Raw genomic sequence first — 15,673 nt, 5'->3', positions numbered from 1 at the left:
TGTATCACATTACAGTAACACAACACACTCCAGCTGTTCACATGAAACTCGACACAAAAATTGTTAGCTTAATGCTACGTTAGCTTTAATCAGGCTACGACTGAGTAGCTAATACGGTTAGCATTGCTGATTCACATTAAAGCTAATATTTACTGGATGCTAACTTTCTTCTCTGGTCAGCACACACAGAAATTAACTGCACATATTATATCTGACACTAAAGCTGCATATAAAGCGCATTAAAACCAGCACAAACAAGAAACTAAACATTTACTTACCAAACTATCAGAGTCCTTTCAGTGTCTGCTGGTAGAAAACTGGTTCAAACTGGTTCAAACAAGCCAACGGGCAGAAAAACTGTATGTGGAAAATGTTCTGCTGTTCAACTGATAAATAAACTAACAATTCTTATATCACAAATAACGACTAACTAACACTTATTATATCATAAATACCAACAACTAGCAGTTATTATATTAAATCCAATTAATTAAATCCAAACGAGGAGAACAGAGTTTATGGTGGAAGAGGACCAGGCGACCTGTCAATCAAGTAGCCCCGCCCTGTGACATCACTAAAACTTTAAAGCTTCACTTAAAATTCAATATTGATTTATTCTCAGCTCATCCATCTGATCTCTGGCTCTGACCATGAAAACTAACGGGAAAAAACCCAGAGCTATAGAAAAGTATTCTATGTGTTTTAGTTTCTGCTGTTTAGCTCTATAGAGCTTTTTGTTTACTGATAGAGTGACACTGCAGGTTTTTGACACTTCCAGGTAGACTTCATTTTTGGAACCGGATGCTTCGTCCATCTTTATGAAACAGTCTATGCTACAGCCATCATCTTACATGTGTTAATGTTCAGGTTTTAACTTTTATGTACGTTTCTTATTAAAATAGTTTTCAATGTAATGTGAGAAACAACACTCACAAATCATATATATCTGAAATGAGGAAAAGCTATTTATTTACATAGAAACTAGTTTTTTCCTGTAATTGTGTTTTTACAGTAGAACTAAACAGTGGCTGTAAACCAGGAATCTAATAACAGCATTAAAGGTGACAATTAAAGCTGCAAGCAGCGATGGACGGGTCCTCGCATCCACGCTGGTCGTGAATCCACGCACGTCCACCAGGTGGCGCTGTGACTGAGAGTGTATGTCGGCCTCTGAATCGCATCTGGACCAGAGTCCAATCATACATTTAAAATTTCAGCCAGACTGTAGCATGTTCAGAGCAGTTATAGAGCATTTCCTGTCTATCCACCAGGTGGCGCTGTAACTCAGAGTGTATTTCACACAGTGGATGTGATGAGGGTTGGACTCTGATCACTCATGAAAAGTTTCAGGCTGATTTGATCATGTAGAGGCCAGTTATACAGCATTTACTGTCCCTCCATCAGGTGGTGCTGCGACTGAGAGTGTCTGTTGGCCTGTAGATGTGATCAGGATTGGATTGTGATCACACATGGAAAGTTTGAGGTAGATTGGAGCATGCAGAGGAGAGTTATACAGCAGTTGATGTTTCATGGCGAAGCATCAAAACGCTGATGGTCGCCATGGCCACGCCATTTGGCTTCTGGTTAAACTTTTGATAACTTTTCCAAACCAAGTCCTGCTGTGTGGACTGACAAAATTTCAGGTCTCCTGGAATTATCCCCTAGGAGGTATTAACTCTCAAAAATGAGAAAAATCATCAAAAATCTCACAATTAATCCAAGATGGCCGACTTCCTGTTGGGTTTAGGACATGGCTCCAAGAGGCTTTTTTGTGCGTCCTGATGTACTCTATAAGCCTCCCAAATTTCATGGATGTAGGTGAAACGTGCTGGGGGGGCTGTTTGTTAAAAATACTGTAGGGGGCGCTATAGCATGTGCAGTGCCGAGATGCATACAGTGTTGTTCCTTGGGTCAATGGTGATGTGTGTGGTAATTTTTGTGAGCATTGGAGTATTCCTAACCTGTCAGAAAGGGCTTTGTTTTTCATGGCGATATTTGGTTGCTACGGCAACAGCATTACATGAAATGTCACACCCTTCACAGTGTGTGATTGTCAAGAGGTGAAGACTCGACTGACCAATTTCCAGCATGATATCACCAAGTTTGGGGCCATTGTACCTGAAAATATAAGGCCTTAAACTTACTATTACCAACAGGTGGCGCTATGACTTTTTCAAAATTTATGAGTGTGGATGTGTTCAGACTGGACCTGGTATCCAGCATGTGAAGTCTGAGGCAGATAGGATGTTGTTCAGCTGAGATATGAATCGTTAAATTTTCATGGCGAAACATCGAAATTGGTTTGGCCGCCACAGACACGCCCTTTGATGACAAGTCACCATTTTCACTGGGATGCATCATCAATGTGTTTAGGCTGTTGTCACTGCATTTGAAGTGAATATGATCAACCGGGTAACAATAGGGCATGAAAGTGTAAAAGATGTCTATTTCCTGAAACCACAAGGTGGCGCTATGACTGTCAATGAATATCCCTATGTGGATGACATCAGGACAGGACTGTCATCATACATGTAAAGTTTCAGGCAGATTGGAGCATGTTGAGAAGAATTAGACACCACTTCCTGTTTCATGGCGAAGGATCAGTTGTTTGAGGCTCCGCCATGGCCACACCTTTTGGCTTCTGGTTGAGTTTTTGATAACTTTTCATCAGAAAGGTCTGGTGCATATACTGGCCAAATTTCAGTTCTCTCAGACATATCCACTAGGAGCTATAAATTTTGACAAATGTACAGCAAATTCAAGATGGCCGACTTCCTGTTGGGTTTAGGGTGTGGCTGTGATTGACTTTTTGGTGTGTCCTGATGTGGTGCATATGCCCACCAAATATTGTAGCTGTAAATAAAACATTGTGGAAGTTGGCCTAATGACCACTGTTTCAATTTTGCAGGTGGCGCTATAGAGCCATTTTTTCACACATATGCGCAACTCCCATAAAATATCAAATTTTTCGCCAGTCCTGATGTGCACGCCAAATTTCACGCGTTTTGGTTCATGATAAGGCCGCCAAAAAGGCAAGTCATTTCTCGAGGAGCGATTAAGTTTGAAAAATTTACAGCAAATTGAAGGTGGCCGACTTCCTGTTGGGTTTAGGGCGTGGCTGTAATTGACTTTTTGGTGTGTCCAGATGTTCTGCATATGCCCACCAAATATTGTAGCTGTACATGAAACATTGTGGCAGTTGGCCTAATGACTACTTTTTCAAGTTTGCAGGTGGCGCTATAGAGCCATTTTGCCACGCACATGCACAACTCCCATAAAATATCAAATTTTTCGCCAGTCCTGATGTGCATGCCAAATTTCACGCGTTTTGGAGTATGATAAGGCCGCCAAAAAGCCAATTTACTTTACGGGAGAAAAAAAAAAAAAAAAAAAAAAAAAAAATAATAATAATAAACCCTAGGGTTTCAATAGGGTCCTTGGCACCGCTGGTGCCTTGGACAGTCGGTGCCCTGGCACCGCCTGTCCTTCGCACCCTCGGTGCTCGGACCCTAATAAGTCAGAGTGAATCACGGGAGTCTGTCTGCTGCTAATCATTTATTTGGCCTCTAACAGTCAACCATGACTCACACTAAGATGAAAACTGTGCTACTGAGTCAGTTCACATGAAGTTGGGAACACTAAATAAGGTTTAATTGTATCTTTTAACTTGTGCTTTTACTCACCACCTGTTTCAGGTCACCAGCTGATCTCATGTTCCTCTAGAATCAGAGGTTCTACCTAGACTGTTCATCCAGACGACCTGAAAGCAGCTCAGACATGAAGGCAGAACTCAGTCATCCAGGTGTGTTTTAGACACTGACCAGGTGAAGCTGCTCACCTGGGCTTCTTGAATTCCCTCAGGATTATCTATATCTATCTATCTATCTATCTATCTATCTATCTATCTATCTATCTATCTATCCATCCAGCAGCAGAGACTCAAACAGACTTCAAGGTTTCAGCAGTGATTTAGAACATTCTTAATGACGGAACAATGCATCCATTCTCTACACACCGCTTTATCCTCACTAGGGTCATGGGGGGTGCTGGAGTCTATCCCAGCTGACTCGGGTGAAGGCAGGGGACACCCTGGACAGGTCACCAGTCTGTCACAGGGCTACATATACAGACACACAATCACACTCACAATCACACCTACGGACAGTTTAGAGTAACCAATTAACCTCAGCATGTTTTTGGACTGTGGGAGGAAGCCGGAGTACCCGGAGAAAACCCACGCATGCACAGGGAGAACATGCAAACTCCATGCAGAAAGATCCCGGGAAAGCCGGGACGCGAACCAGGGATCTTCTTGCTGCAAGGCAAAAGTGCTAACCACTACTGCACTGTGCAGCCTGACGGAACCAAACCTTCAGTTTTCATCGTTCATTCAGGAGATCTTCACGTTTGGGCTCAGAGTCAGTTTGTGCAGCAGCTTTATTTAAACAAAGAATGGAACTAATGTACAGAGCAGCATTTATAGAAGGTCTGGGAGCTAAATATTCAGTGGGTCTGAGCCGGAGACGAACAGACGAATCTGTGTTCCGTTTCAGCCGAGCAGCTTGTAGAAATCCAGCTTCTGGGGGTTTGGACCAGTACACAGTCTGATCCACGGCCAGACGGCGCCACCTGCAGCCTGGAGGAAGCTCCAGACGGACCTGAGGAACAAGAAGAGTCAGAACTGGATCTGGAGGGTTCCTGCTCAACTTCTGGGTTGTAACAAAGATTGGTCGGTTCATTAACAGGTAGAACATGTTCCTGAAGCTGCATCTGATGTAACCTGAAGCACTATACAGGAAGTAACGAGAACAAGAAGTAAAACAGGAAGGAATAGGAACAACCAGCTGCTGTCAGCTTTTTTAAAAGTAAATAATGAACACAAACTAAACAACACAGGCCAGACATGAAGAGGAAGTTGGAGAGAACGCTACCAAAATAAAAGGAAATAACACAAAGTACCATCTAGTAGTTTTACAAACTACAAGTTTCTGCTTTCACTGTGTTGTTTAATTTGTATTAATTATCTGCTTTGGTAAAAACCACCATCAGCTGTGGTTGAACAGCACTACCTGTCTGATTTCAACACCTGCATCACACCTGTCAGGATAAATCAGTGGACCTGGGTCTAACAGGAATATTTAATAATCAATAAGCACCGATCCAGAAGGGCTTCTTCCCTGCGAACCTCCACAACCAGCTCAGGTCTCTCCTGGACTGGACGCTGGTCAAACTGCTGTTAAACCTGAAGAACACAACAAATGTCACATGACAGACATCAGAGAGCTGATTGGACAGTTTTCAATGTCATGTGTCTATCTGCTGCACTGAAAGAAAAAGTCCATTAAAAAGTGATAAATCTGGACCCACCTCTATGGACTTCAAGGACCTGGAATGTTCTAAGTGAGATTAAACTTCAAGACTGGAAGCAGGAAAGGAGAACGTCCCTTGGAAAAAGTTCTGGAGTAGACCTGTAGGTCTACTCCAGAACTTTCTCCAGGAGATGTTGACCTCTATGGACTTCAAGGACCTGGAACTCTTGAAATATTTCCAGAATGAAGGTAGAACTCTGACCATTGATAAAGTTTCTGGAGATGAAGAACCAGAAGGTTCTCTGGGGTAATTTAGCGTCTTTTAGTGTTGATTTTGAGTCTTTTTGTTGTATATTCACCAATTTTTGTGGTGATTTGGGGTCTTTGTGGTAATGCTGCATCTTCCAGTGGACATTTTGTGTCTTTTTGTGCTGATTTTGTGATTCTTTGTGGTAATTTTGGCCTATTTTTGTGATTTGGTCTCTTTTTGTGGTAATTTTCCAGCTTTTTTAGTCATATTCATTGCAGTTTTTCCCATAACTCAGATGTTTCTCCTTCTAAAATGTCATGGTTCTATCTGCTGGACTGATGAAGTTCTGAGGCTCAGAAATGACGGAAAAAGTCCATTAAAACTGATAAATCTGGACCCACCTCTATGGACTTCAAGGACCTGGAATGTTCCAAGTGAGACTAAACTTAAAGACTGGAAGCAACAAAGGAGAACGTCCCCTGTAGAAAGTTCTAGAGTAGACCTACTGACAACGTTCTACTCTTTGTTGAAGCTTTCATTAGTGGAGGCTTCAGTGACACACAGCGGTCTAGTAGGACATCTAGTGGTCAATAGAATGAAGTGCAGCTGAGATGTGATCATTGGTTCATGGATTGTTTTGGATTAGATTCACATTCCTGTTCATCTACACTAGATGATTGTAGGGTATCTAGTGGATACAATAATAATATTACCAATAATAATGATGACAATGAATATTGGAGGCCTTGTTTCTTATTTGGCATGTCTGTCTGTAACCCTACATACTCTTCACTTCATATTTTGGAATTATGAAACCTTTAAATGTTGCTGTTACATTCATGAGATGCTCTTTAAATACAGACTGATGTCATTTCCTAATGGGGCTGCAGAAAATACAGATTATATTATGGATTTTACCAAAGTATGTTTTGGGGTTCATGGGACTCGTAGACGTTTGAAGTACTTAACTGCTTTCTGGTAGTTTTGATCCTTTTTGTGGTAAATTTGACCATTTTTGTGGTGATTTTCCATGTTTTTTTGTGGTATATTTGAATGTTTCAGAATAATTTGTGCTCTTTTTGGGATGATTTTGAGTTTTTGCCGCAGTATCACCTGTTTTGTGGTGATTTTGGTCCTTTTTGTGGTAATTTTGGTCCTTTTTGTGGTAATTTTGGTCCTTTTTGTGGTAATTTTGGTCCTTTTTGTGGTAATTTTGGGTGTTTTTCTTGGCATATTTGAACCTTTCAAGGTAGTTTTGGCTTTTTGGGGTGATTTTTTTGTCTTTTTGTGGTAACTTTGGCCGTTGTTGTGTTCATTTTGCCTGTTTTTTGTGAAAAATTAAATTTTTTTGTCACAATTTCACCAGTTTCATGGTAGTTTTGGTCCTTTTCATGGTAAATTTGTCAGTTTTTTCTGTACACTGCAAAAACTTACAATCTTATCAAGTCTATTTGTCTTGTTTTTACTCAAAATGTCTCATCCCACTCGATTTAAGATAAATTCACTTAACAAGCGACATTTCAGCAGATGGTGAGACTTGTTTTAAGACAATGCATCTTAAATATCTTGTTAAGTCAAACAATCTTGAAATTATCTTCTTTTGAGTTGTATTTTGCAAGAAAACTCAAAACAAGTTTAGTACATCTCAAATTAGGAAGTTACATGAAGCAAAAATCTATTTTTGAGTGTAAAACGACTGTTTGTTTGTTTTTTAGCATGTCTGGCTTATTTTGAGACACTTAAGCTTGACAATCCTGGTAAAATATAGCTTAAAATAAGTTTTCCCAACTAATTTTAAGATCTCAATATAATACTTATTTTAAGAAATATTACCAAGCATTTTTTCACTTGTTCTATTGGCAGATTTTTTTTTTACTTATTTCAAGGAAAAAGTTCCTTGAAATAAGTTTTTTTTTCTTGTTTTGAGAGGGGCATTTTTTCCAGTGTAGTTTTTCTGTCTTTGTGTGTCATATGTTTGAAAGCAAAGTTTCAGGGTAATTTTAGCTCTTATTGGGGTCATTTTGCAAATTTTTTGTGCTGAATTTGAGTTTTTGTTAGAATCTCACTTGTTTTGTAGTAGTTTTGGTGTTTTTGTGGTAAATTGGGTGTTTTTGCTGGCATATTTGAACCTTTCAAGGTAGTTTTGGTTCTTTTTGCGGTGATTTTGTGTATTTTCGTGATAATTTTGGCTGTTTTTGGTTTTTGGTTGGATGAGTAGTGAACAGAGAAACTACATCTGTCTGTCATCTCAGGTAGAACTTAAAATTGGAATTTAGAACCAGAACTTAAAACCCAGATGAAGATGATCTGGAGTTCCTTACAGCAGAGAGCAGCTTCTTTCAGCGCTGGACCAACTCGCCACCGATGGACTGACGATGTAGCAGCGCCTCCGGTACCGAGTCCAACCGTCAGAACACGAGATGCTCATGGACCGGCCCGTCTACACACAGACACACAACCAGACAACCAGACACACACCCAGACACACAATTGAAACATTTCAGAGACACAATGTGCAGCAGCTGCACAACCAGCAGAACACACAAAGACACAGTCATGAACAAAGTTTCCTTCATTTTAAGATCATGTAAAGATCACGTTTAGATCACGTAAAAATCACATAAAGATTGCGTATAAATCATATAAAGATCACGTTAAGATCCTGTATGTAACTATAGCAGTGTTTCCATCACTGAACATTCAGAGTTACAGGAATCAGAAACTCAGACCGACATGATAAACATGGAGTATATTAATATCTGTGTGTGTCTGTACCTTGTGTTGTTGGAGCCCTGGTTCTGGTTCTGGTTCTGGTCCTGGTCCTGGATGGTCCCTCTGAGCTGCGTCTCCGACCTGAACCTCCTGCAGGAGGCGACTGTGAGTCGACGGGTTCCATCCAGGCTGCAGCTCCTCCAGCCGGACAGGAGTCAGACTGTGGAACTGAAGAACAGAACCTTTAATCAGCTGAGGTTCTGAGGTTCTGTGGTCCAGCTGGTACACAGTTACATAGTAAACACACTGTACATGTTCTCCACATATTCCTACGTCTTCCTGTGTGTGTTTGTGTGTCAGGTTCTGGTTCTTACCGTCCAGACCTTCTCCTCAGACCGTCTCTCAGCCGGCAGACGGACCTGAACATCAGCACAAAGCTCAGATCAAAGTAATGTGGCAGAAAACACGCAAGAACCAGAGAAATACTGCAGAGTTCTGAACCGGAAGAACTGAAAATAAAGTCTGTAAACAAGAATGTTTTGTCTGATTTAAACAGTAAATCTGTTATTTTAGAGTCACACGTCGTAAAAGTTTAAATTATTTTACTTTGATGTGGACATTATTTGCAGGTTTGTCCGGATTTTTATTTTCAACATGTAAATGAATATTTCTTCCTAAACAGGAGGTTTCAGTTTAAAGTAGCTTCACACGGATTGGACCGCAGAAATATTTAACAAAGAATCGATCATCAGAAGATCAGATCAGAAAAGTCTCCTTCTGCCATTAATCGGCCTTAAAAACAGTCGACTCTGAGCACAGAATCCAGACAAACCAGAACTAGATCAGCACATGGTCAGAGAAGATCAGATAACGTTGATCTGAGATGATCTTCTGACCTGTTGGGAAGACAATATTTCACTAAAATCACCTGTTGATGGTGAAATTTCCTCTTATTTCTAGACCAAGTTTCCAGAACTCAGATGTTCCTCCTCCTAAATGTCATGGTTCTGATGAAGTTCTGAAAAAGTCCATTAAAGTGATAAATCTGGACCCTCCTCTATCTGAAGGTAGAACTCTGATCATTGATGAAGGTACTGCAGATGAAGAACCAGATGTTTGAGCTTTTGTTGCAATTTCACCAGTTTTTTGTAGTTCTGGCTTTTTTTATGGTGATTGTGTGTCTTTTTTTGGTAATTCTTGCTGTTATTGTGTTTATTTTGCATGTTATTTTTGTGTCACATTGAGTTTGTGTTGCAATTTCACGACTTTCATGGTAGTTTTGGTACTTTCTGTGGTAAATCTGGCCGTTTTTGTGGTGAATTTTTGTATCATTGCTGGCATATTTGAACCTTTTAAGGTAGTTTTGGCTCTTTTTGGGGTGATTTTGTGTCTTCTCAGGGTAATTTTGGCCGTTTTTCTTTATTTTGCATATTTTTTGTGCCAAATTTGAGTTTGTGTCGCAATTTCACTACTTTCATAGTAGTTTTGGTACTTTCTGTTGTAAATTTGGCTGTTTTTTTTGTGGTGACTTTTCGTGTCTTTGCTGGCATATTTGAACGTTTCAGGATAATTTGTTTCTTTTTGGGTAATTTTTCATGTTTTTGTGCTGAAGTTGAGTTTTTGTTGCAATTTCTCCTGTTTTGCTTTAGTTTTGGTACTTCTTGTGGTAGTTCTGGTCTTTTTGTGGTGATTTTGGATGTTTTTCCTGCCATATTCCAACATTTAAAGGTAGGTTTGGCTCTTTTTGGGTGATTTTGTGTCTTTTTAGTGTCATTTTGTTTCGCATTTTGCATGGTTTTTGTGCCAAATTTGAATTTTTGTCACAATTTCACTAGTTTTGAAGATAGAAGAACACCAACCTTCAGTCCAACTCCCAACCTGTGTCCAGAACCTCCAGGACCTCCAGTATCTGTCCATGGATGCTGCCTGGGGTGATGGTTTGTGTGTCTGGAGCTCGGCACTGCCTGGTCCTGGGGCTCCACCTCCCCATAGTCCAGGTCGGGGCGGCGGTTCGGGACGTCTCCTCTGGGAGGATGAGGATGGTTCTCCCACAGCAGCTCAGCCTCAATGTCGGTGACGGGTTCCTGGTCCTCCTCAGGGAGTAGAGGAGAACCAGGAGGAGAACCAGGAGGAGAACCAGGAGGAGAACCAGGAGGAGAACCAGGAGGAGAACCAGGAGGAGAAGCAGGAGGAGAAGCAGGAGGAGAAGCAGGAGGAGAAGCAGGAGGAGAACCAGGAGGTCGATGGTCAGCCTCCACCTTCAGGTCTTCTGGGTCGCAGCTTCCTGACAGACAGAAATCAGGGCACAGTTTGATGGAACATGAAGACCAGAACCAGCTGGACTGTGGAGGTCTGACTGTAGAAGGTGGAAACATCTCAAACATCAGCGTTCTAAAGCTGCTTCACCTCCTCGTGGGTCGATGATCTCCACGCTGGCGGAGCTCCTCGATCCCAGGACGGCGTTTTGTGGGTTCTTCAGGGTGACGGTGAAGGTCTCGTGGTTCTCCTCCAGACCATCGTCCACCAGGTAGATGTTCCAGGTCTTCATGTTGACACCTGAAACCCGACAAAGACCAGAACCACAATCTCCAGCGTCACAACAACCAGTGAAGGAATTCCTCCAGAACTCTGTCCAACGCTCTGAAATATTACCAAAGATAAAACCATGACTACTGTATCAAAGAATGCAGACAACACAAGAAAAACAAAAAAACACACAAAATAATGACAAAAATAACAAAAAATACAAGTGAAATACAAAACGACAAAAGTCAGACAAAAATAAGACAAAAATAAGACAAAATATTACAAAAATGAGACACCAAATGACAAAAACAAGAAACAAAATGACAACAAATGACACGAAACAAAAAAAGATACAAAAAAGTTACAAGGTGGCAAAAAAACTTAGACAAATGACAAAAGAGACAAAAACGAAACAAAAAAACGACAAAAACGAGAAACAAAACGACAAAAACGAGACACAAAATGACAAAAGAACAATCTAATATTTTACTTGTCATGGTCTAGAAGTGACTCTAAATTTATAGTTTTTGAAATATTACCCATGATACTGCTACTACTGCAGTGTTACTTCTGTAAATACTTTCTGCTTCATCTTCATGTGATTTTACATCTTCAGAATCATTTCTGGCTTCATCTTTTCTGCTCTCGTCTTATTTAAACATTTTTATTTCCAGTAGAGTAACTTCTGTCGGTTCCTTCTACTCTGCTGCTATCAGGAGAACCTCCTGTGTGATAAATGAAGTTCTATCTTCTCCTCAGAGGTCAGGTTCCTGTCAGGTTCCTCTCCTACCTGGATCGAACTGGATCAGGCCGGCGCTGCTGTGGGTGAAGTCTCGTCCCGGTTTGGCCGATCCCTCCTCCACCTGGACCAGAAGACAAACACATGGTCAAGAAGGTTCTGCAGCTTCTGGTCTGACGTTCTTCACACAGGAACTGTTCAGGAGCTGCAGGTTCCACTCGACACGCCTGAAGAGCAGAATATATGAGACTGGATCAAAAAGTTCTGGAGAGTTGTCCAGGAGAACATCCTGGAGAACGTCCTGGAGAACGTCCTGGAGAACGTCCTGGAGAACGTCCTGGCTCTATGTATAACAGTCAGACCAGCTGAGGAGCCTCTGAATCCAGATGTTTCTGGACCATCACTGGTGATCAACCTTCATGTGGAGGATCGTCATGGAGACCAGGACCATGGAGGGTCTGTGGTTACCATGGTTACCATCCAGAGACCAAACCGGTGAAGGAGGTCAGGATCTGCAGCTGTTTCTTTCAGGGTTCTACTGGAACATCAGGAGAACATTCAAACAGATGAACTTCTTCTCCTTCTTCTCCTCCTCCTTCCTCTTTTCCCTTTTCTTCTTTTATCCTCCATCTTCTTCTCCTTCTCGTTCTTCTTCTTCATCATCTCCTTCTCCTCCTTCTTCCAGTTGAAGCTTCTCTCTTTGGACTCAGGTGATCAGATGATCTCAGGAGGATCTCAGATGTTTCTGGACTTCAGAGTAGAACTGTTGCAGGATCTCCAGGATCAGAGCAGCTCTGAGACTCTGATGAGGTGAACTTTACCTCAGGTTTGCAGACTCTGAACGTTTTGATCACAGGCGGTAAACTATTTGTGAGAACTTGTGAGCAGACGTCACCTGGATGGCGACGTAAGCCGGGTCGACGCTCCTGCCGCTGCGCTGGATCTGGATCTGCAGGGTTCTGGACGTCTCACAGGTCCTGTAGCAGGTCGCCGACAGCTCCACCCGAGACCAGGACAGCTCCAACCTGCAGAGACATTGAGTCGGTCATTCTGAAACGCCGCCGCCGGCTCTGAGGCGGGACGTCTTCAGACCTACAGCTGTGGAGGAGAGGCGTTTCCTGCCGGGTCGCTGAGGACGAACTGGAAGCTGTCGGCCGTCGTCTCCACGTCTGCAGGGAGGACGAACAGCACGAAGCGCCGGTCCAAGTCCTGCTGGGTGAACCGGCCCCGGATGTAGGCTCCTGGAAGAACCCAACAGAGAACCAGACGATTAAAACACAGACCGAGACTAGCAGGACAAATGACAAAAGTCGTGTAAAAAAACGACAAAAACGACAAAAACAAGACACAAAATGGCAACAAATTAAACAAATGAGACGAAACATAACAAAAAAGAGAGAAAAAATTACACAAAATTTACAAAACAACTAGAAATGAGACAAACAGCACAAGCAAGACAAAAAGGAAACAAAAAATAGGCACAAAACGACAAAAACCTCAGACAAATGATAAAACACAACAAAAACAAGAGAAAAATATTACAAAAATGAGACACAAATGGTACAAAGTAACAGAAAATGCACAAAAACAAAATGACAAAAATATAGACCAAAAACACAAACTAGACACAAAGGAAACATAAAAACAACAAAAGTCAGACAAAAAAGTCAAAAACAAAAATGACAAAAATGAGAAACAAAACAACAAAAACATGAGACAAACGACAAAAAATGAGACAAAAACACAGTGTGTTCTCCCTGTGTTCTCCCTGTGTTCTCCCTGTGTTCTACCTGTGTTCTCCCTGTGTTCTCCCTGTGTTCTCCCTGTGTTCTACCTGTGTTCTACCTGTGTTCTCCCTGTGTTCTGTCTGTGTTCTACCTGTGTTCTGTCTGTGTTCTACCTGTGTTCTACCTGTGTTCTCCCTGTGTTCTGTCTGTGTTCTACCTGTGTTCTGCCTGTGTTCTCCCTGTGTTCTACCTGTGTTCTCCCTGTGTTCTCCCTGTGTTGTACCTGTGTTGTACCTGTGTTCTGCCTGTGTTCTGCCTGTGTTCTCCCTGTGTTCTCCCTGTGTTGTACCTGTGTTCTCCCTGTGTTCTCCCTGTGTTCTCCCTGTGTTCTCCCTGTGTTGTACCTGTGTTCTCCCTGTGTTCTCCCTGTGTTGTACCTGTGTTCTCCCTGTGTTCTCCCTGTGTTCTCCCTGTGTTCTCCCTGTGTTCTCCCTGTGTTCTACCTGTGTTCTCCCTGTGTTCTGCCTGTGTTCTCCCTGTGTTCTCCCTGTGTTCTCCCTGTGTTGTACCTGTGTTCTGCCTGTGTTCTCCCTGTGTTCTCCCTGTGTTCTCCCTGTGTTCTCCCTGTGTTGTACCTGTGTTCTGCCTGTGTTCTCCCTGTGTTCTCCCTGTGTTCTCCCTGTGTTGTACCTGTGTTCTCCCTGTGTTCTACCTGTGTTCTCCCTGTGTTCTCCCTGTGTTCTCCCTGTGTTCTCCCTGTGTTGTACCTGTGCTCTGCCTGTGTTCTCCCTGTGTTCTACCTGTGTTCTCCCTGTGTTCTCCCTGTGTTGTACCTGTGTTCTCCCTGTGTTCTCCCTGTGTTCTCCCTGTGTTGTACCTGTGTTCTCCCTGTGTTCTACCTGTGTTCTCCCTGTGTTCTCCCTGTGTTGTACCTGTGTTCTCCCTGTGTTCTACCTGTGTTCTCCCTGTGTTCTACCTGTGTTGTACCTGTGTTCTCCCTGTGTTCTCCCTGTGTTCTGCCTGTGTTCTGCCTGTGTTCTCCCTGTGTTCTCCCTGTGTTCTGCCTGTGTTCTCCCTGTGTTCTCCCTGTGTTCTGCCTGTGTTCTCCCTGTGTTCTACCTGTGTTCTCCCTGTGTTCTCCCTGTGTTCTCCCTGTGTTCTACCTGTGTTCTACCTGTGTTCTCCCTGTGTTCTACCTGTGTTCTCCCTGTGTTCTACCTGTGTTCTACCTGTGTTCTCCCTGTGTTCTACCTGTGTTCTCCCTGTGTTCTACCTGTGTTCTACCTGTGTTCTGCCTGTGTTCTGCCTGTGCTCTGCCTGTGCTCTGCCTGTGCTCTCCCTGTGTTCTACCTGTGTTCTCCCTGTGTTCTACCTGTGCTCTGCCTGTGTTCTGCCTGTGTTCTGCCTGTGCTCTCCCTGTGCTCTGCCTGTGCTCTGCCTGTGCTCTGCCTGTGCTCTCCCTGTGTTCTACCTGTGTTCTCCCTGTGTTCTACCTGTGTTCTGCCTGTGTTCTGCCTGTGTTCTGCCTGTGCTCTCCCTGTGCTCTCCCTGTGCTCTGCCTGTGTTCTGCCTGTGTTCTGCCTGTGCTCTCCCTGTGCTCTGCCTGTGCTCTCCCTGTGCTCTGCCTGTGTTCTGCCTGTGCTCTCCCTGTGTTCTGCCTGTGCTCTCCCTGTGCTCTCCCTGTGCTCTGCCTGTGTTCTGCCTGTGTTCTGCCTGTGCTCTCCCTGTGCTCTGCCTGTGCTCTGCCTGTGTTCTGCCTGTGTTCTACCTGTGTTCTGCCTGTGTTCTGCCTGTGTTCTGCCTGTGTTCTGCCTGTGCTCTCCCTGTGCTCTGCCTGTGCTCTGCCTGTGTTCTGCCTGTGTTCTACCTGTGTTCTACCTGTGTTCTACCTGTGTTCTGCCTGTGTTCTGCCTGTGTTCTGCCTGTGCTCTCCCTGTGCTCTCCCTGTGCTCTGCCTGTGTTCTGCCTGTGCTCTACCTGTGCTCTCCCTGTGCTCTGCCTGTGTTCTGCCTGTGTTCTGCCTGTGTTCTACCTGTGTTCTGCCTGTGTTCTGCCTGTGCTCTCCCTGTGCTCTGCCTGTGTTCTGCCTGTGTTCTACCTGTGTTCTGCCTGTGTTCTGCCTGTGTTCTCCCTGTGCTCTGCCTGTGTTCTGCCTGTGTTCTGCCTGTGCTCTCCCTGTGTTCTCCCTGTGCTCTACCTGTGTTCTCCCTGTGTTCTACCTGTGTTCTGCCTGTGTTCTGCCTGTGTTCTCCCTGTGCTCTGCCTGTGTTCTGCCTGTGTTCTGCCTGTGCTCTCCCTGTGTTCTGCCTGTGCTCTCCCTGTGCTCTCCCTGTGCTCTGCCTGTGTTCTGCCTGTGTTCTGCCTGTGCTCTCCCTGTGCTCTGCCTGTGCTCTGCCTGTGCTCTCCCTGT

The 15,673-nt window shown here is 43.4% G+C and overlaps 1 protein-coding gene across 1 annotated transcript in view; it reads right to left on the bottom strand.

Moving 5' to 3' along the window:
* Positions 1–4,413: 4,413 nt before the first annotated feature.
* frem1b (Fras1 related extracellular matrix 1b) overlaps positions 4,414–15,673 on the bottom strand; it is an 83,579-nt gene continuing 72,319 nt past the window's right edge. Inside the window, exons 27-36 of the mRNA XM_051947567.1 lie at positions 12,633–12,777; positions 12,432–12,561; positions 11,588–11,660; positions 10,678–10,827; positions 10,131–10,555; positions 8,646–8,690; positions 8,335–8,499; positions 7,881–7,999; positions 5,157–5,242; positions 4,414–4,658 (exon numbers count right to left, since the gene is read on the bottom strand). Of these exons, the coding sequence (XP_051803527.1) occupies positions 4,504–4,658; positions 5,157–5,242; positions 7,881–7,999; positions 8,335–8,499; positions 8,646–8,690; positions 10,131–10,555; positions 10,678–10,827; positions 11,588–11,660; positions 12,432–12,561; positions 12,633–12,777 (1,493 nt within the window). The 3' untranslated portion in view covers positions 4,414–4,503. The remainder of the gene's footprint in view (positions 4,659–5,156; positions 5,243–7,880; positions 8,000–8,334; positions 8,500–8,645; positions 8,691–10,130; positions 10,556–10,677; positions 10,828–11,587; positions 11,661–12,431; positions 12,562–12,632; positions 12,778–15,673) is intronic.

The sequence above is a fragment of the Acanthochromis polyacanthus genome, chromosome 4 (genome assembly GCF_021347895.1).
Source record: "Acanthochromis polyacanthus isolate Apoly-LR-REF ecotype Palm Island chromosome 4, KAUST_Apoly_ChrSc, whole genome shotgun sequence".
In the NCBI taxonomy this organism is placed as follows: Eukaryota; Metazoa; Chordata; class Actinopteri; family Pomacentridae; genus Acanthochromis; species Acanthochromis polyacanthus.
The sequence above is the reverse complement of the archived record's forward strand: the minus strand, read 5'-3'. Positions and strand labels throughout refer to the sequence as shown.